The sequence below is a fragment of the Rhinolophus sinicus genome, chromosome 4 (genome assembly GCF_057876585.1).
Source record: "Rhinolophus sinicus isolate RSI-liver-muscle chromosome 4, RSI-T2T, whole genome shotgun sequence".
Classification (NCBI taxonomy): Eukaryota; Metazoa; Chordata; class Mammalia; order Chiroptera; family Rhinolophidae; genus Rhinolophus; species Rhinolophus sinicus.
In genome coordinates, this window is record NC_142504.1 from 50,339,014 (window position 1) to 50,361,057 (window position 22,044).

The 22,044-nt window shown below is 38.4% G+C and overlaps 1 protein-coding gene across 2 annotated transcripts in view; it reads left to right on the forward strand.

Annotated features, from left to right (window-relative positions):
* The first annotated feature begins 5,635 nt into the window (after positions 1-5,635).
* HBP1 (HMG-box transcription factor 1) overlaps positions 5,636-22,044 on the forward strand; it is a 30,201-nt gene continuing 13,792 nt past the window's right edge. Inside the window, exons 1-6 of one of the 2 annotated variants that reach the window (XM_019745324.3) lie at positions 5,636-5,751; positions 15,286-15,469; positions 17,463-17,691; positions 20,543-20,681; positions 21,050-21,161; positions 21,253-21,365. In XM_019745324.3, coding sequence (XP_019600883.1) covers positions 5,737-5,751; positions 15,286-15,469; positions 17,463-17,691; positions 20,543-20,681; positions 21,050-21,161; positions 21,253-21,365 — 792 coding nt within the window. In that variant the 5' untranslated portion in view covers positions 5,636-5,736. Of the gene's footprint in view, positions 5,910-15,285; positions 15,470-17,462; positions 17,692-20,542; positions 20,682-21,049; positions 21,162-21,252; positions 21,366-22,044 lie in introns of both variants that reach the window. The other variant, XM_019745326.3, reaches the window with a different exon arrangement.

A 22,044-nucleotide genomic window follows, 5' to 3' on the forward strand; every position in this document is an offset into this window, starting at 1 on the left:
AATAACCTAAGGGAGAAATAGAAGTTTTAATACATAATGGAGAAATAGAATTGTAAGGAATGCTGGCTTCTAGAAATTAATAGTGTGAGGTACAGCCTGGTGTTGAATATTAGAATTTTGACAAAAGGAAATTGGAATAAGTTGGGACAACCTTACCTGTTCCAGGATACTTTTAAAAGCAGCAAAACTAGTTGAGCAACTTAAACTATATAGTTGTTAGTCTTCACAGGTATTTTAGAAAAACTTTAATATAAAAGTATAACTATGGAAATATAAGCAATAAAGTACACCAGGTATTTTCAGAGGATTTGTATGCCCAACAATCAATTCGGTTACATAACTGAGTAGATCAGTGACTTCACCAAAATCATTTACTTTGAGTCCATGGACAAGAACTCATGGGCAATTGAGATCTCTTGGTTCCTCATGAATTCTTGGCTTCATATAGTTTCCTAATAATGATGTTAATTGAGCTTAGTATATTGAGAAATTTATAGAAAGTTTCCAATGCAGACAGATTATCTTGAGAGGAAAGCTTTATTGTGTCCCTTGTTATGCTCTAAGTTTGTAAATCTAAAAGTGCCTAGGAAATCCTGAAGAAGCATGTGATGATGTATGATATAGAAGTAATTGTCTACCCCATAAAATGAAGTGCCACGTATCAGGTGGTTTTCCCAGATTTTGATTTAACCACAGCCCGAGTCTTGCCATTTTCCCAAATATAGAAAAATAAAACACTGCCGCAAAATGTATATACGTGAAATGATTTGTTAGTACCAATTATAACTGATTAATAAAGTAAATGCATGTTTACTCTCAATTGTAAAAACAAAATGATTTGTTTTTCCTATGTGCAAGGGAAAGTTAAGTGGGAGCTGGAAATGGACTCAAAATAACAAGCAGCCTCAGCTCTTGACTGCAATAACCAAGAAGTGAAACCATAAATGTTTTTTATTTAACATGAAAAAAGCTTACAACATAGAACCCTTGAATGAGTTTATGAGCAGTCAAACATTTCTTGGATAAAGTTGCTCCTAATTGCTGATTTTCTATCTTTGTCCTAATTGAAAACCTACCTGGATCCTGCTGAGGAACGAGAATACATGCACATCCCTAAAATTTCAGTGTCTTGTAGGCCAAAGGCTGACGTTTAATGCGATTGTACTTCCCTTTACATAGTGACTATATTCTTGAAATATATACGAATTTTTTTAAGTCCAAATATTTTAATTATTTTAGGAGAGGTGCTCACTATAAAGACATCTTTGGCAAACCTTTCTCGTAATTGCTCTTTATTAAAGCTGAAGTTAAATATCCTCAGCATTGTTATTACTATAGCGCATTGTGATATACTATGTAATGTGAAGGATTGAAGTGTATTAGACAAGTATTGTTTGCCTTTGTGTGACTAGCCCCATGAGGAGATGAAATCAGTGAGAATAGTGCTAATTACCATGTAATGTAGAAGGTGAGACCTGTTCTCAAATAATAGTAACAAATAGTATAGGATAGGTGACACTTAAAGCCCATGGAAGCTATTTAACAGTTAATGTTCAAAGGGCACCTGACATACAGCATAACACACAATACAGTACATATTAGTAAGAAAATTCATGCGACTTATTTTCCCCAATTTTCCTTCATTTTTCAGCAGGCATCTATTTATTGACGGCCCAGACAAAAAGATGCATCAGAAATGGTAACAGGGAAGGAGATCATGTAAATGTTGGGGAGGCAACTGTAAGCAAAAATAATCGGGGAGTACTACTGTATCTAAGTCCTGTGTACATATTGTTCCTATGATTTTGATTGCTTTTTATCAGACAATTGTGTCCAAAATTAGGTACATTTGACTGGCAACTAAAAATACATAGAGAAGGGCCTGGGATACCAAATAGACATGAGTAGAAAATACGTGGGAATTTGTGTTAAATGGTTCAGATAGAAATTATCTAGTCTAGAAAATTTACAATGAAAACAATGAGAACAGTCATCTGAGAGATGAAAATCCTCTTATTTCTGCTTGATTTTAAAACTTGGAAGTAGGATCAAGTAGAATTATGTGTTGCTTTCTCAACTTACATTTTCATTTACCAAATTGGACAACTTAAAAATTTTTTGAAACCACAAAGGGTAGTCCCCTCTGTCCTGAGGACACCCAAATTTATTTCCCTAGAGCTGGATCTCCTAAACTCCAGACCAATATGTTTAGCTGCTTACAGGAACCCTGTACCCAAATTTCTTGCCTGTCCAGCAAATTCATGTGAAGTTGAACCCATCTTTTCCCCTTCTCCCAGTCACCAAACCTGTCCTCTGCAACATTGCCGAGTATCAACATAACACAATTACCCAAGCCAGCAAGCCAGCAATCATTCTTAATTCCTCCCTTTTCCCTTAGTTCTTCCTCCTCCTGATGATAATGTTAAGACACCCACAGATGGGCCACTGAACAAAGGTCTTGCTTTATGGTCACCAGAGCCAAATCTTAACTTTTTTGCATCAATAATTACAATCACAAGCGATTCATCAGAGATTAAGTAATCTACCAAGAAAGATAGTTTGGGCACTTACTTTTTAGACCATGTATGTGTTCCATTTCCCAATTTTAGTACTTGATTTAAGTGATTTTGTTTGCTTACCTTTGGACAATTTGAACAGCGATATTCTCAATATTCAAGCATTGTTACTAGCTTGAACTTCTTTCTTAGTCTAACGGTTGTCGCTGGTGTGCCAAATGTGGTGGAATCAAGGGAAATACATTAACAGAATTTTTTTTAACCATCTTTAAATTAGAACTTGATTTTTTTTTTATAACAAGTAATTTTACAAATTGTTGGAAAGACATCTTTATTTTAGATGACAACTTCTTGACACAGTTCGGCATAGTTTATGTGTAATATGTGTCTATGTTTGTATTAACCAAAAGTAGGTGTTATTTAACAAAACATTTTTTTAATGTCAGTTTTATCATGGGAACATCTGAAGAACAGATAAAAATTGTATCTGTTTTAGTGAAAGAGTAGAATTTACATGTGTAAAGATTTCCAAGGAAATCTAGTTTTGTGGTACTTTGTTCTGGCTTATGAGTTGGCTGGCTTTGTAATAGTCACCCACAAATTAATGATGTTCCTGTTAAACATACATAAGGTACTAATGTATAAGTATAAATAAGGTACTAAATATACAGAAGGTAATGGCCACCCACGAATTAATGATGATGTTTCTATGAAATATACAGAAGGTACTAATCTGGTCAGTTTCACAAGAAAGTCAGAAGTCAGGACTAGTTCATTTAAAGGTGTAGAGAATTCTAATACTGATATTTTAATCAGTTGTAACTGAATTATCAGAATTTTATTCTTATAGTCAATGACTTGGACAAAAATTAATGTATATGAAAATATTTGTATCTGTATCCTTATCAAGTAGCACAATGGTCAAGAAATAATAGGAACTAAATATTTTTGAAATAGAAAACTTTTTTCAAAAATAGAAAATATTTTTGAAATAGAAATAGTGTTATTAAAAAATAGTTACTTATAATAATGTACAGTATCTGAGGTTGAAGTTACTCTTCCCATCACAGCATCCAGCGAAAAATATCTCCACTAAGGCTTTCAGTAAAAACTTTCAAATAGAAAAACTTTTAAAATAAAGTAAGATTTAGCCAAAAGCAGATCTCACAGGTTATGCCATGAAGAGGAGAAAGAAATGGCTCAAGCTCTTGAGAGCTCAATTTTGGGGGAGGGAAAACTTTTTAGTTTCCTGGAGTTAGACAAAAATATCTCAGATTTTAATTTTAAAAGATCAGGTGAATTCCACGGATGTTTCTTTTTGTCAAGAAATACCGGGGTTTATATTTTCAATTCTAGGGCACAATGAATCTCCATTGAAAAAATAAAAGAAAATAAGGATACACAGAATTGCAGGGACACAATGAGTTATTTTTTGGATCACTCCATTAATGTCTAAAAGACGATAAATTCAAATCCTGTCCTTTGTCCTTGAAAAAATGTGGGATTTTGTTGGCCCTCAATTATTTTCAGAAAAAATGTTTGATTACTATTTGTGAATACAGGAAGTAAATCTTTGATCACATGGTAGGGAGGACTATTTTTATAAATAATTTCACTTCAAGGATTCAAATGGAATCCCTACAAGAATTTGAAAACTTGTTTCAACATATGAAGGTAATCTTGTATTTCTTGATTTGTTATGTGGCTTTCAAGTAGGTTTAAAAAGTCAAGAAATGTAGGGAGTTTAAAGAAATAAATAGCTATGATTTCAGGCTCTTTTCAAAGTTTGACTTCACTGATTTTTTTACTAATGTAAGTTTTCCTTCTCTTAAACTTTAAGCATACATAGTAATCTAAAGATATAAAACCTAAAGCATAGCTTAAATGATTAAACACTAAAAGATTAAAGGGGAAAAGCCTTAATAATGCCTTTGTAATGTGAATGGTAAACACATCAATTATTGTCTAGATGGGCTGTGATGGGACAGCCAGCCAGGTTTAAAGTGAAGGCAACTAACTCTAAAGCCGAGAAGCCATCCTTCTCTGGTCAGAACATTAATTTAAGGAGGATCTCCTTAGTGGAAACAAGTAGAAATACCTTCTTTCTTTCATCGATGGGAAGCCGTCTGGAGTGAGAAAATGGTTAACACAAACTCACCAGAGAAACTTAAATAATGGTTCACAAATTAAATCAGTTTAAGTCACTGTATTACCGTAACCAACAAGCAAGCTGGTCAATACGGAAAACACGGCTTGACTGCCTTCAATTTCGAAGCCAATAGTAGTCGCCCACTCCCCTTACAGCTTTGTACGTTCTCCAGACCCTGAGCTTCTCTCTCACTACTCATCCCCAAGCCTGAGAGGAACGCAGCTGGCATTCAGCAAATCTTGAGTGAACTAAACAGAGTTGGCCGAGAAATCTTAAGTCACCGTCTTGAGGGTGGCGAGTCAAGACTCGGGATAAAGGAAATACAGTTCTCACTGGAGCTCAGCACCACCTTTAATATCCCCATCATGCCTGGGACCGTGATTTGTGTGGGTGACTGGGTCCCTCGCGAGGCTGCACTGCTTCCGCTTGTGTAGTCATCTCCTTCCCCCAGCACTAAAACAATACCTTGGCCTGCTGCCAAACTTTGAACAGCGAGAGACTCGGGCAGTTTATGGCCGGGAACGAGTGCTGCAAGAGGCTGGGTCTCCTCCGAGTGCTAGGACAGACCAGAGGAAGAGAAGAGTCCAAAGCTTTAAAACACTCCCTTCCTCCGCCTCCTCCCTTTTGTCCCAGACACCAAAACAAACGAGCTGATACACGTGTCCCTATGACTCTTGTTTACTATCAAGACTGCACTATGCACTCGTCTCTGGGACATGTAGTCCAACTCGTTCCTCCGGCGTGCCGTTTCCCAAAGGTACGAGGCAAGATTGAGACTACGAACCCACAATCCATTTCGAGGGCACCCTTTGGCTTGGGTCCCCGAGTCTCGGCAGCAATCCAATCCCAAGCGCTCACTCTAGTGATTGACACCCCGTCTTCTCCAGTAAACACAGCACAAAAGTCAATACAAGCCCGCCCCTCTAGATGGGCCACGGTACCACCCAATGGGAAAGGGGAAGGATAGAATGGCAGTTATACAGGCCAATAAGAGGGTGAAAGAGCTGGGCGGAGGCTCAACCCCCCAGGGGGTTGAGGGGAGGGGGAAGACGAAGCTTGAAAGACTTGGTAATGGCGACGGGTTTGGTAAGTAGGAAAGTTTCGGTTGAAGAGTAAGAGCGGCGGCGAGAGCAGTAACCCGTGCTGGGGAGGCCGGCGTCAGTCGGAGAGGGGGTACGCGAGCTGCTGGTGGTGTTGTCGCGACCAGGGCCGCTCGCTCGGGGGCTGACCGCACTCCGCGGCGGGTTTGTTGTCTTTCAGTTCGGGAAGGGGTGGGGGTGGGGTAGGGAGGGGCAATATCCCGAGGGGAACCGGCGGGCGGGCGAACTCCGGTCCGCGCTCCTAGTCCTCGAAAGGCTGCCCTCACGGTAGAGGCATTTAACCGTCTGGTAACTGCTCGCTGCGAACCCACTGGACCGTCGTCTCCGCGAGCTCACCTGGGCTTCGGGGCGGCGCGGCCCAAGGGGGTCTCGGGGGAGGGGGCTGGGAGGAGTCGGCGAGGACTGCGCTCCGGGCCGGGTTGCGCGGTGGGTGGCCGGGCCTGGTGCGGAGTTGGGGCGGGCCTGGGCGGAGGAAGGGGCCGACGCGGCGCTGAAGCTGCCCAGGAAAGTTTGACTTCAACTCCCTGCGCGTGGGCGGAGGGTCGGAGGTTGGCCTGCGGTGGGGGCCAGGCGGGGGTGGTGGACCCCAGTAAGGTGCAGCCTTCTTCGGGGCTGAGTGGGGCTGGGGCCGAATTGGGAAGCTCGCGGAGCCGCTGGGCCCCGGGGCTCATTGTTACGCAGTTCGAATGAATGGGCTCCGAGGCGCCTGCGCGGTGGGGCTGAGCGGAGGGGAAAAACAAGCCTGGAGTCCAGGCTGCGGTCACATGATGGGGGGAGGGGAGGGGAACGCGATGAATGGCAAAAGAGGTGGGGGATGGACTTGGCTTGAACCTGCGGGCGCTGCCTCTGTGTGACCGAGAGCAGAGGCTTGGCAGGCGATTCCAGTCTCCGCCTTGCAATCTATGCTGCTGCCCCAGGCAGATTAAAACAAAACAAAAAAGAAACCAGGCGAAGTCGACCGCGGGGGCCCGGTTTTGTAGTTTCTTTAACCGCTGCATGCTATCTAGGGGATTTCAGTCGCTGCTGTGCATTCTACAATCGAGTTCATTCTTAGGGAGTTCTCAGCGAGAATCGTTTTTAAAAGGAGCATTGACAGCAGAGCAATACTTAAAGAGTTTTTAGCCACTGATGCTATTAAACGGGAGGAGGGTAAAGGGTAGTTGTGTGTACTAGGATATGTTGCAGCCCCACCGACAATTCTGACGTGCTTTAGATTTACTTCTTTCCATTTAAGTATCTGTAACAGATGAACCCGAATAGTGGTTTTGAAATTAAAGTTACCTTTTGAGAGTTAGAATAATTTTAACATTTGTGAATACTTTTCTGTTTTTCTAACTTTTGATAATTTAAGTTTACATTCCTAAAACTTTCGGGCCTTTCTTTTTTTCTTTGCTATTGTGTTTTGCTTTAGCTTGCTAACGAGTGTTAGGATCTTTTCAGTTTCCTTGATTACACAGTTCTTGCTAAGTTGGCAATATTTGGCAAGTTTTGTGGAAATTTGAATTATCTTCAAAAGAATTAAATCTATTCCTTACGTTTTTGAGCTACTTTATACTTGTGAGGAAGCCATTTAACTACTTTATAGCAAAATACTACTGTTTACTCTAATTTGGCTAATACATTATTTATAGAAGGAAAATTTGATTTCACTTCCTAGTTTCTATTTTATTTAGGTTTACAAGTCCAATTACGTTTTCTTTCTGCCTGGAAGACCCTTCCCCTTTGTTCACTTCTGGAACTTCTACATACATTAGTTAAAACTTTACCTTCTCCCAGGATTTCCTTACACACCTGTCTCCCCAATCTTCATGCTTCACAGTGCCTACCTCTCAGACTTCAAACATGGTACTGTCACTGTTAAGAATTATTTCCTCTACTGTATTTTAATTTCTTTGGAGTGTTTAGTCGCTCTCCTAGTGTTCGGTGGAGGAGGTATGTGGCCTGGGCTTAATGAATGAATAAACTGTTAGGCTCTGAAGGTTTCCTTGAAGGAGAATTGCAAGCCAGCATCTTACACTTGTATTTCTGTTTGAAAAGAAGATATCAGTACTCTATTTTCTGTCATAAATTATAAGAAGTTACTACCATGTTAATAAGACAGTGCCAGGTATTTTGCATGTATTATCTTTTAAATATGAAAGTGAGTATTCACTTAAAATGAAAAACTAAATCACAACAAAGTAAAAAAACTGACACTGACAAAGATACCTTCTGTATCAGGAAAAGTGATATTCTTAAATGATAAATTAGTAATATTCATATTTCTTCATATTTTGATCTGCATTTACTTTGGAGCTTCATATTATAATTTATACTGTCATTTTCTATAGAGAATAGAAAAATAATTTTCTCTAATAACAGTTGATTAAATTTTTAAAGTCATTGATAGCTTAGAAACACTTCACACAAAATTTTTTAGCATTACAATCAGGTTTAGGAAAACAAGTTTCATATATGAATTTTAGATGATTTCAAGTTTTTTCATACAAGGACTCATCTTGAATGCTAAACAGGTTTGTGCTTGGCTTCCTGTAGTGGTGTGTTAGGGGTTTTTTGTTGTCTTCATCAGTAGCAGCATTTTATGTCAGATCAGCTCTTCATTACTAAGAATTTGTATTGATGATTTGGCGCTGTCCAGCAAGGTGTGGAGTCTGGTCTGGACAGCAGTGACTGATGAGGTGCAGGAGTGCTTTGGAACTGGTAAGCATGGGGATGTAGTATCTTTTATATATCCTGTGTTTCCCTGAAAATAAGACCTAGCCGGACCATCAGCTCTAATGCATCTTTTGGAGCAAAAATTAATATAAGACCCAGTCTTATTTTGCTATTATATAAGACCCGGTCTTATATAAGACCAGGTATAATGTAATATAATACCTGGTCTTAATTAATTTTTGCTCCAGAAGACGCATTAGCGCTGATTGTCCGGCTAGGTCTTATTTTCGGGGCAACACGGTATGGTAGTGGTGATAATGGACAGGTATTGGTCCCATTTACAAATAAGAAAACTTAGGCATCAGAGTTAAATTCTTCAGTCATATAAGCAGTAAGTGATATTCTACAGTAGTGTGTTTTACCAAAAGAATACCACCCACCGTTGGGTGTTTGTTGTTGTTTTCCTAGCACAATGGCAAACAAGTTGTAGAAACATTTCTTGAAATCTTTTGTTTAAAGTTTCATTGAAAATACTCTAGAAGGACTGCATTAAGGCCCCCAACTGCTTTTGGTGAAGAAAGTTGTATTTAATAAAATTTGTTACGGAGGCTCATTTTAGCATGGAATTATGTAATCCATTTTGAATACCCCAATTCCTCATGTTAGAGATATAAATTCATTGCATATAAGAGATCCTTTCTGTGAAATCCATAGTTAGGGTGGAAACATAAGGATTCAGGGGAGAATAGGCACTTGAAAGTAGGAGTCGAACTTATGTTAGTCTATACCTTTGTCTTTTTTCTGATTTCTTTTCAAAAAGAAAATGCTCACATTCAGTCATCAGAGTCCTGTTTTCCTCACCCATAATAATACTTTGTTCACAGAGCTGTTTTGAGGCTACATAAGATTAGATGAATGATGTGGAAATGCTGTGCGCATAACTAGGTAGGCATTTAGTAAAGCCTATTTCCTTTTTCATTCACTGAGACTTAGCTATTTCTAGTCTTCTTCCTCTCATCTGAGATTTTTGTACTTCTGCAAAATAAAAGCAATAGGGTCTTCCCAATAGCACCCAATAAAATTTTGTAATATTAAATATGACATTTCAAAATACAGCTGCTGGAGAATTTTACTCTTCCTTTTTGAGAATCACTCATTTACTGACGAGATCATGTGACTCCTGTAACTCCAAAGCAGTATGCAAAAGCATGAATGATCAATAGGGTTCAATGAACAGTTAGCTCTACCAAGGAATACTTGAACGAGGAGCTCGTTTATTGAAGTGAATCTCTAATTGGTGTAATGTATTTTTGAGTATGGACTCTTCTGCTTTTCATTTATTGTATCAGAGGCCTTGCTTCCTCCAAATAGTTGGACAGAAACAAATGAGAGCCAAAAACTTATACAGAGGGTGCCAAAAAAATATATACACTTCTTAAGAAAGGAAAAACCTATTAAAATTGTAATATATATACTGATATATATACTGATAATATATACTGATAACAAAAGATGGATACAAGTCACGTTTGACTTTTCTAATTACAAGAGGTGCTCAAAGTGGTTGCCATCAGCGTCCAGATACTTCTGATTACGGTGAACTACTGTTTGAGCAACGCTGACCAAAGTGTCCACTTGTATACATGTTTTTGGCACCCCTGGTATGTGTATATGGGTTTGAATTTTGCTTTCGTGTATTTAATTGTCACAATAGTCCTGTGGCATGAGTAGAGGTACTGTGAGACTGAGGCTAGGTGACCTGCCTACGTTACATTCTTTAAAAGTGAAATCAAGTCTGTTGACTAAGTCTAGGCTCCTGTTTTCTGTACAGGAGGTTTATAGTAGCAAAACCTCCCTTATCTCAAGACCAACTTTTGATAGCCATGAACAGTGAGAGGTGCAAACACATAGAACTCAAGTTCAACAAATTTTTACGTGATCTTTATTGTTATTGTAGGTAGCTGTTTTGAAATTAAAATTATTATTTCCCCCCCTTTCCACCTCCCCCACTCCGGTTCGAGCCGCTGTTTCTCAGTTGAGTTGTGTAGGACACAGCTCCCTGGCCCATGCTGGTATTATGAGCCTTGCCCCTGCTGAGGCAGTCGGTTGCCGGTCGTTGGTCAGCTGCTCACAGCAGCTCACGGCTGCTCACGCTGGCTGTTGGCCGCTCATGGCACACGGTAGCCCAGAGCAGCACATAGCCCGCGCAGCACAGAGCAGTCCGCGGCAGCCCACGCCAGCTCACACTGGCTGCCAGCCACTCACGGCAGTACACAGCAGCCCACAGCAGCTCTCGCCAACCTCGGGCTGCTCACAGCAGCCCAGCTCCAGGGAGAGCCGTCGTTCGCAATCTTAGCTGTAGGGGACGCAGCCCGTTGGCCCATGCGGGCGGGAAACGAACCGATGACCTTGACGCTAGGAGCACGGCTCTCCATCCACCTGAGCCACTGGGACGGCCTGAAATTAAAATTTTCAACTTCATTTAAGGACTCTTGTGATTGGAAATTAGTAGATAGCTAAGGCTAGGTGCTGAAGAAATGATAGAAGTTGCAAGGAGGTGTTAGTGTATCGTAAATGGTGAATGGTGGACACTGCAGGACCTACTGAGAGGGAAGAGAAAATTTAGCTGGGAAGAATGTGAAAATTGTAGAGCAGAGGGAGGGGGGAGACAGACAAACTGCAACACTGCTTGTGTGGACCCCAAGAACAGCATCGTTTCATACACTTAAGGATAGCTCCGAGGAGATGCATATGTGTAGGGCAACCTCTGAATTTCATTGTAAAGGTAAAAAGAGAATTACCAAGTTTAAGATTAAAGCCAGGGCTGACTTAGGCAGTTCACATCTGTATGTAGAGCAATGCACATTTAAGCTATCAAAATAGGTTAAATTGTGTTCTTTATGTTTAAGATTTCTAGGAAGAGAGTTAAAATCTGTTCTCTAAATGATTAATATTAGTTGGTCACAGAACTCATATAGAATGACTAGTTTCTCTTATGTCTTAGCCATTGCTAAATAACGCCGTTTGTGAGAACTCTTGCAAAGGAAGCTTGGAGCAGGTGGCTTACATGGATAGAAATTGGGAATATTAATCATTCTGTTTTTAATACACTCTCCCTTGAATATTTGTTGCAGATGTTCCTGCATGCTCAGAGTGTTGCAGTATGATTTTGTATAGACTCAAAGAGAATGTTTAAAAGTGTAGTTCTGAGCGTGTCAGACCTCTGTTCAAATATCTTCAGTGGTTCCCCACTGTTTGGTAATAAATAGCTAATAGCCACTCTACTTTGAGGGTTTGCTCTGTGTTGGGCACTATTGTAAGCTTTCTATATTTATTAGCTCACTGAGTTTTTGTAAAACCTATGAGATAGATGCTTCTACTTCCATTTTACAAACAAGGCCTAATAAATAATTTAAAATAAATTGTTCAGGTAACATAGCTAGTAAGTAGCAAATTTGATATATTAACTCAGGTAGTCTAATTTCAGAGTCCTTATTCTCGTCTACAAAAAACACCAATTTTCCTAAACTAGGATTGAAGATTCTGATCCTGGTCTACCCTTCCCGCTTTAGTATTGACCACAGTCCACACAAGGCCATCTTACCTTCTGGTGACACTGGATTCTGTGTTCTCTTGACCTCATCCGGTACTTGGCTAATTGGGAGCTTGGTCATAGGAGTTTCTCATGTTGGGAGACCTCCCTTCATTCCTTTTCACCCATTCATAGCTAAGCCCTGTTGTATAGAACTATGGTCATTAGCTTATATCTTTCCACTCAATTGTAGATTCCTTGAGATGCATGATTGAGTGCTAACATTGAAACTAGTATAGTGTCACGAACATGGTATATATTAATTGAATGAATATATGTATTTTTTAAATAAAAAGGGATTTGGCAATCATTTTTAGCCCACTTGTTCTCACACTGCACCTGGGATTCTTTCAAAAGCAAATAAATAAAAACCAGTGCACAGGGCTGTACCTCAGACCAGATCAATCAGATTCTCTGGAGGTGGTGCCTGGGCATCATGTTGTTGAACTACACACGGTTTCTGAGTCACGAGGGTTGAGAATCACTGATCAAGCCAGGATTGCTTGATTTTGCATGAAAAAGAGACTCAGAATCATGATTTGGCCAGTTTTACTTAAATCAATTTGTGTTACATATTTCTTGTAGCCACCAATTTTGTAGGAAATTATGTGTTATACCCCAGCAGATTTTCTGTAACCACTGTATGTAGTACGACTGATTAATCAATACCTAATAGATTTTCCTAAACTGGGGAAGTGTTAATTTCTTGTGAATGCCTCAGATATCGTTTTAGTTAGATAAACTGTTATTTGCCCAGAGTAATGGCATGACACATGACTTTTATTGAGATTTGTTGGGTAACCTGTCCTGATATTTCTCAGGGAGGAAATTGCTGAGCTGAATAGATAGCTGTCTGATCTCCTGCTATGAACTTTTCTCAATAACTGTTCTATTTAGGACATTAAGTGCCCAAAGTATGTATAATATTGTCCTATGTCACTCTAAATTAAATTTAAAGAAGTCATTTTACATTTCTTTCACTTGGAGTTTATCCTTACAATTACTCAGGGAGGGAAGTTGGGCAGGTATCATTAACCCTATTTTACAGATGAAGATAATTGAATTGAGATGCTCAGTCACTTAGGTCACATATTTAGTAACTGAACAAGCTGGAATCAAAACCCACGTTTTACTTAACACCTAACCCAGTGCCCTTTTCACTACTCCATACATTTTACAGTTGATGTTGAGTAAGGCTTTAAAAGCAGTGCCCTGGATACGAGCCATTTTTGAGGTGCGTAGGCAGAAAGCATCCAAAGTAGAATATTAGAAAATAAGGTAATATGCAGTTTGGCCATGTATGTCAAGAATCTTAAGATGCTTAGCTGCCATCCACCTATTAATCTGTAGAAATCTAAAGAAATAATCAGATATAAACAACTACTTAAAAAATAAGAATGTAAGTTTGATATTATTTGAAGAGTTGAAAACGGGGAACAACATGTTCAGCAATTGGAGGGCAGTAGGTGAATTTTGGTACATCCATGTGATGTATATTATATAACTATTTAAAATAGATATTTGAAAAAATGACAGGAAAATGCTTATGAACTTATGTTCAGGAAAACGTGTCAATTATATGAGGTATGAAGAAAAATATGGTTGGGGGTATCTGCATGAAAAAGATATGTAAGATAATACACCAAAATGTTAACAGTATCTAAATCTAGTTGGGATTAGAAGTAATTATTTCTTTTTTTTTTTAATGCCTTTTAAATTTTTGTGACTGTGTATTTTATAATCAGAAAAACGTTTCATAATTAAAAAGATGAAAAAGCCTTTGTTGAAAAAATCTGTCAGTATTGCCAGTGTTATTTGGTCGTTATGTCATGATTTAGAAAACTCTGGTATAAATATTAAGTATTGAACATCTTTTCAGTGTGGTTTTTCATCTATACTGGGGTACTTGATTTACAGTGACTTTTAGCAGCAGTATATTTTATTTTGAGGAAAAAATGACGTTTTCAGAATTTTTTGTATATTTCATATAAGCTCACTAGAAATTTTTTTAAAATGAAGTTTGGAGTAAAACCTGAGAAATCAGGAACTCTTCCTGCTCCTGTCACCCATGTTAAATAAACAATTTGGATCGCTGTAGAGGGCGCAGCTCACTGGCCTATGTGGGAATCAAACTGGCAACCTCAGCGTCATGGTGCTCCAACCACCTGAACCACTGGGCTGGCCCCTCGTTTTTTATTTTTTATGAGAAGTATGTGATCATTTTAAGAAACTTATTCTTAAATGTTCTTCAGAGAATATAATTTTAAGTGTGTTAAACTTGTTTAGTTTCAGAAGATGAGAAAACAAAATAATGAACACAGTAAATAGAGAAAATAGAATCTTCAAACTGAAAGAAGTAGAATATTCTTTTGGTCTTTTTAAATTTAATTGAGGAAAGTTTGTTAATTTTTTTTTTAAATTTTTTTTTTTTTTTTTTTTTTTAGATTTTATTATTGAGGAAGGGGAACAGGACTTTATTGGGGAACAGTGTGTACTTCCCAGACTGTTTTTTCCAAGTCAAGTTGCTGTCCTTTCAATCTTAGTTGTGGAGGGTGCCGTTCAGCTTCAAGTTGCTGTCCTTTCAGTCTTAGTTGTGGAGGGCGCAGCTCAGCTCCAGGCCGTTGCTAGTTGCAGGGGGCACAGAACACCATCCTTTGCGGGAGTCAAACCGGCAACCTTGTGGTTGAGAGGACACGCTCCAACCAACTGAGCCATCTGGGAGCTCAGTGGCAGCTCAGCTCAAGGTGCCATGTTCAATCTTAGTTGCAGGGGGCGCTGCCCACCATCCCTTGTGGGAGTCAAGGAATTGAACTGGCAACCTTGTGGTTGAGAGCCCACTGGCGCATGTGGGAATCGAACCGGCAGCCTTCGGAGTTGGGAGCATGGAGCTCCAACCACCTGAGCCACCGGGCCAGCCCATTTTATTTTCAAATTTGAAGATACAAGTTTAAAGTTTTCGTTGGTATCAATATTTGGGTCTGAGCGATACTAGCTAACAAAGTAAATGTATATATAACTGTGCTATTATTCATTAGAAGAAAATACTTATATAAATTTAAGATATTAATCTTTGGGACTTGGGTGTAATTGGAGGCTGTCTACATGGTTGTAGGTCAAGATATCGCAGTCATCCTGGTCTGAAGGATTTGGGGATATAAATAGCAATGTACGATTAAGTTAAAGATAACGTTGTGATGTCTCGGGTTGATTTTTATCATACTTATATAATCTCCCGATCACATGACTTAACATTTTTTCTACATTGTTTTTAAGTCGGAGCACCATAACATGGTGTGGGAAGTGAAGACAAATCAGATGCCTAATGCAGTACAGAAACTCCTGCTGGTAATGGACAAGAGAGCATCAGGAATGAATGACTCACTGGAGTTGCTGCAGTGTAATGAAAATTTGCCGTCCTCACCTGGCTATAACTCTTGTGATGAGCACATGGAGCTTGGTAAACAAGATTAGAAGTTTTTAGGAATCTCACTGAAATTCAGATTAATTTTCATGTTTAGCCTACCTTGAACTATTAAAAAGTATGTGTAGTTTTGTACATTATGAGTTTTCTGTGTTCTCTTGTTATTGCTTGTAAAATATTACTTAAAACCAACATAAACCTGAAGCTATTTATGGTTATAGAAACTCATTTACAAAGTATTAAACTAAGCTGCCTTACTTCGTGGGTAAAGATAGGGCTATTAAACTTAGGAAAACCCTGCTGTGTGGCTTTTCAAAAGGTGTTACTTCTGTAACATCCCAGTGAGCTCAGTAAATTATGCCTGGCCACTCTTCATGACTGTTTGTTAGTATGAAGGAGAAGTTACAGGGGACCCTTGAAACTTGAAGAGCTGACATTTTGTGGTGGTCACTACTGCTGAGCTACTCCCAAAATATGTAGCCTGTAGAAATGTGTAGGTTTGTTGAGGTATAATTTTCAATTGTATTGGTTTGAGGTGTTGAAGAGTAAACAGCTAATGAGTGACCACAGTCGCTGCCCACCTTTTCAGCTTGGTTTTGTCCCCATTTAATAGGCAGTTTTCCTTAATGTTCACAAAACCCTGAGAAGATGTGGTTATCTTTATTTTACAAAAGATGAAATAGAGGCGATTATATGCTAGGGTACCTTTTGGGAACATGGAGATCCTGAAGGCCTTGGGTCCTCGTATTCCTTAATAGTGGTTACTGTTGAGCAAGGACACCGTTTTCATCAGGCAGCTGATTCTTCACCCTCACATCTTAGGTTTCTGGAGGAAATGAAGAACCTGGGACTCAGGGGGGCTCAAAAATGTGTGCCACCGCAAATGACTTCAGGTTAAAAGTCATTAATTTCCTGAATTTGAAAGACAGAAATGAACTCTTTACAGTAAATAAAGAAGTGATGGTCAAAGAAGGATGTTGGCAATGAGGGAAAGGAAGTAGCTACACAAGCGTGAGGATTTGATGCTAGATGTCCTGAATCAGTACTTCTGAGTTAGACATTTCAGTTTAGTAGGCTATTCTGGGATGTTTGCCTCAATAGGATTTATGTGTATGTACCTTTGTAGTGGCAGTTTAGGAGAACTCCCAAGACGAGAAGAGTTTCTAATATATTGAAGGGACCCAGTGGATCTGTACAGTGTGTGTAGGTATATGTTTCATAGAGTTTTTTAAGGTCTGCAAGATGCTTTTTCTCTCTTTATATTTCTTTTTTCTTACTCAATAGTTTAGAATTTAATTTTTTAGAATTCCTTATAGTATTCATGGCCTTCATGTGTACATGAGTGGTAGTTGGGTAGTTTTTATACTTTTCTCTCTTGGGGAGTGAAAGTCTATCATGAACTACCTTTTGGGAATACATTTACAGGAAAAAATAACCAATAAATATTACTGAGTTCAGAATTTCTCAGTAAAAAATAATTTGCCATATATAAAGATGAATAAATAGTACCTAAAAACTTACATGATCTATAGTCTTATCTTTGAAAATTGTTTTCATTATTGCAGTTATCTAGTATAGCAGGTTAATAAAGTATATGAACATAAGTACATACATGCACACACAGAATGTCTTCTTTTTCATTAATGTGTTCATGTAAAAATGTATATAGTGGCATGTGGATTGCTCCTAAAGTGAACTATAAAACATCAGGGGGGAAATGTCAGAATACACAAAGCTTGTTTTTCCAGTCTGCACAGTTGTGGTAATGACATAGTTTAGGTAGTGAGGTCATTACTACATTTACATTCACTGGATACACTTTTCTCCCGGGCTCTGTTGACCCTTAATGTACTAGGTGTCATTTTTTAAAATTGAAACTTGTGTCATTCAAGAAAACCTTTTGGATTTATACTTTTCTTCTCACAAAAATAATTAGCTAAATTAGAGGACTTGTCTTCTGACTGTAATTAATAGAATTGCCTTGTATTAGTAGTTTCCTATTTATAATTTTGAGTGTGCTTATTTGCAGATGACCTTCCTGAACTTCAGGCTGTGCAAAGTGACCCTACCCAATCTGCCATATACCAGCTAAGTTCAGATGTTTCACATCAAGAATATCCAAGATCGTCTTGGAACCAAAATACCTCAGACATAACAGAAAATACTTACCGTGAAAATGAGGTGGATTGGCTAACAGAATTAGCAAATATTGCCACCAGTCCACAAAGTCCACTTATGCAGTGCTCATTTTACAACAGGTAGGAACATTGGCTATATTTTTATTGAAAATTTCTATTACCACAAAATGCTATTTTCTCCAGTTTTAAAAGTAATGCTATAAACCATCTAATGAATGGTTTACTTACATAAGTATTTAAGTAAAGTCATTAGAATAAGCTCCTTGTACTATGATGATCAAAGAGCTATGTTATTCAGTAGTATGATTTCACACTCTGAGGATTAGATACAAGTAATATGAAAACAGCAGAGTGAAAAATATTTGTAAATGTTTTTAAATCATCAGAAAATAAATGAGACGAAGAAATACTTTTAAATTTTTATCAAGCTTGAGTTTGGTTCCTTTTTGTCTAGGTTTATTTTCTCCCATTGTATGTGTCCCTGTTGTTTACCTGTTTGCTAATACTATCATTTGCTAATCTTTAGATCTTGAACTTATGTAGATTCCCATAAAAGTAGATTCCCATTGGTGAAAACCACTGTTTCACATATCCTGACCAGAGTTTAAGAAAATGAGTTGTGCTGTGAAATTATGGAAGCTTTCAAGCAATATTCCTAGAGACCTGCGTAGATAATATTTATTAATTATCCCTAAAATCATGACATTATCTGTGTAAAAAGACATAAATATGATAGTTTGTAGGGGAGAGAAATGCCCAGATTTACACTCATGTGGGTGAAAAGACCGTAGTTCATACTAGGTGATGTGGAAATAACTGAATTTTGGTGGTGCTCTTAATATAATTCCTTGCTAAAGAATAAATTTTTTGGGTTAGAAGACTAGTTTTCTTGTGGGCCATTAAATTATGCTGCTTTCCTTCTATTTAGCAGGATATTGGTCTTGATTAGAGCAAATTCATTTCAGTTAACTTCAGTTTAATTCCATGGAAATTTCCACAGGACAGAAAACTTGCTTTTCCAGAGTATTATTTCCTTTATATCCCAGTTTTCATTATAATCTTAATAGTCAAAAACTGAAAATTCTTTTACATTAAAAACACAAACCCTGATTTTACTATTGGACTTTCTTTTTTCCCCATTTCTAGTTTAGAGATAATTCTTTTCTTTTTTCACAGCAAACTCATGAGGATGAAAATATGGTTCATGAAAGTTGAGTACATCCTTCAGAAAAAAAATCAGTATAAACACATAAGTAAAGGAGTTATCTCCCTAAAGATGTAAATTTATTCTCTGCAGCATATTCTGTGTTTCCTTTCTTCCTAGGGAACAAGACCAAGAGTCATGCTCTGCTGTCTTGCCTGCCTTGTAACACTGTTCATGCAACTTCTTGTAGAGTGTTAACTATGTTAGTTATTGAGCTTTGGGTGTCTGAAGTCCTAACTGTACAGTACCAAGGGTTTGAGGAAGGTCACATTTACATTATCCCTGCATAGACAGAAGGATGGAGATACCAGTATTACTGTTGTAGACATGTGTTTATAAGTTAATTTTTACGGAACATTTATTTAGGCCCTTATACATTTTAGAACATTGCACTGGTCCTTCTCTTTTAAAGAGTTAAACAGAAGAACTGATAAAACACATTTTCTTTTTAGTGGAAAAGGCAGGGATGAATTAAGGAATTTTTAGCAGTTTGGTCATTCTCTAATAACGTCATAAAGTTCCAAATGTATAATGAAGAAGTTGACCAAAGATGAAACATTTAGTATTTGTATTTTGAAATCCAAAATTGGAATGCATGGTGAAATGCATGGAAATTGTGGGGTTTTTATTTAAGAACTGATATGAACATGAAAGCAAAATAAATTTCACAAATCATCATTTAAAAATAATTTCTGCAAAGGCATAATGAAAAAATGTTAATGAGGATAAAGTTAAAATTGAGAGGCTAATAAAATTTCAGTGAATAAGGGAAGAATTGGAAAGTAAGATGCCCTCTTCCCCTTTTTAAAAAGAGGGTTTGTACAGATATGCATAAACTTTGTTCTGTTAAGGACCAAATCCCTATTTGGCATCTCAGATTGGTCCTGGTTTGGGACCTTCAGACAGATCTACCCCCAGACCTTGCAGTCTTCCTCTGCTGTTTTCACACTTCCCATGTCAACACATGTTCCTGGTCATCCTTTATGGGCTTGCTTCTTACTGTTACTGCTCCTGGGAATAGCTGATCTGTTTGCGGGGAAAGATCTTAGTATGTCCTTGGGAGCCTAAGTACTCTTAAAGGGAGCACTGCCAGGTAAAGAGACTTGTGAAGGGAAACTGTGGAAGGAAGGGGTAAGTTTTTTTTAAGGTGACCTGGGGCAAAATAACTAGTCCTCATGTGGAGGTGCTTTTCCAAAAATTTGTATTAGAAAACAAGAAATAGTGTCCAGTTACAAGAATTTGCAAATAGGCTGCTTTCTGCTACAAGAAATAGTAAGTTGAAGCATTTTAGCTTAAGGTAGTTCATGTGCCTGACTGGTGACAGGTGGTTGGTAGATACAGAGTTCAGTGTTGGCTGTATTAAGCCTAGATTCACTTGTATTAACACTTAGTGACTATATCTCAAAGTAGAAGAAAAGTGGATAGGGAGCCCTGCACGGGGGTTATTCTTCATGAATGAAAATATGCACATTTATATGTACTTGTTGATACAAAAATAAATGAATAAATGAAACTAATTCAGAATTTAAAATACAATGTCAAATCTGGAAAAAACAGTGTTTAAAATGTGTGAAAAGGGCTTAGGTAAGAAGTTGAAGTTAAGGAACAGCATATTCTAAATGAAAACTCTATGTCTTTGCTAGTGTTTTCCATGGGTGTCTTATATGTAATAACGTTGGCATTTCTAATATAAAGTGTTTTTCATCAAAAGGAAAGGTCTACTTTAAGGACCTGTGCTTTATGGTTAAAACTACTTCTTTATTTTAGATCCTCTCCTGTCCACATCATAGCTACTAGCAAAAGCTTACATTCCTATGCACGCCCTCCACCAGTGTCGTCCTCTTCTAAGAGCGAGCCAGCCTTCCCTCATCACTGGAAGGAGGAAACACCAGTCCGACATGAAAGGGTGAGTTGAGTCATGAGATTAAACTTTGACAAAGTTTGCACAACAGTTGAAATATATTAACTTTCCCTCTTTCAGAACGTCTTTTGAGGCACATACAGGTGCAAAAGTGTGTCTCATTGTTCTGCTAGTGATCGGGATTCGATTTCGCGTACAGCTCTGTGAACTGCTAGGAGAGTTTGTTACAAGTGGGAACATGCATTTAACTAGAACTTTTCAAAATCTTCAGTTCTCAAAGGCATTGTATTTCCCTAAGTTTAGAATGATTAAGTTATCCCCTAATAAGGAGAAAGCCTGAAGGCCTGAGATAAAGACAGATAGTAACAAGATATGTTTAAAAATAAAAAAGTGTACAATGTTTTTCTCCACAGGCAAATAGTGAGTCAGAATCTGGCATTTTCTGCATGTCCTCCCTCTCAGATGATGATGATTTGGGATGGTGCAATTCCTGGCCTTCAACTGCTTGGCACTGTTTTTTGAAAGGTAAAAAAAAAAAACCATAGTTGAGTTTTTCACAGCTTGCGTGTGCAGCACGCTAGTCACACATCTCATGTTTGTTTTGCTTGCACTGCAGGCACACGCCTGTGCTTTCATAAGGGAAGCAAGAAGGAGTGGCAGGATGCTGAGGACTTTGCTCGAGCTGAAGCCCGTGGCAGTGAGGACCGCCTCCAAATGGGCGCGCACAAGGTTGGGGTCGGATTCCCGAAACTAAAGTCTTCAAAGCGAAACATAAGGTTTATTGTTCACCTACAGGAGTATCCTCCATTTACTTTCATATTTAAGTGACAACTTACAGTTTAGGTAGCGGTTTTGTGACTACTTATTGTTGCTTAGCCTGATGGAGAGGTTTTAGATTTACCTGTATAACTGTACTTTCTTAGAGGTGGACAAGTAAACTGGCATTAAAAATGAATGAATCAATCAGTGAACCAAAGACTTGTTTTAGGTAATCTACAACGTGGTTAATTCCCCTGTGGGTAACGGAGAGTTGCTTACATTAAGTTATTTTTTAAGTAACTCCATAAAACACCAGCTTTTTCTAAGTTGATAAGCAAAAGCAGTAGTGGGCAGTAGTAGGATAAAAACAGTTGACACCCTTGTCTGTGAAATCTTGTGTTTCTCCAAGTCCACTGTGGGCAGAGAGATTGGGCATGTGTAGCACGCTTGTTTAAAATTCCTGTTTGATCTTGCTGTCCCTACTGAGTTTCTTGAGAAAATTAATCCTGACATGGCTGCCTTTAGTTTCTCCCTCTTGCTGTTATTGTTCATTATAGTGAAGTTTGCCTTAGCCTGAATGGCCGTTACCACTCTACTAAAGTTTTCTCAGAGCTTACTCGCTTTATTCTGATTTCTAGAGAGACTGCTG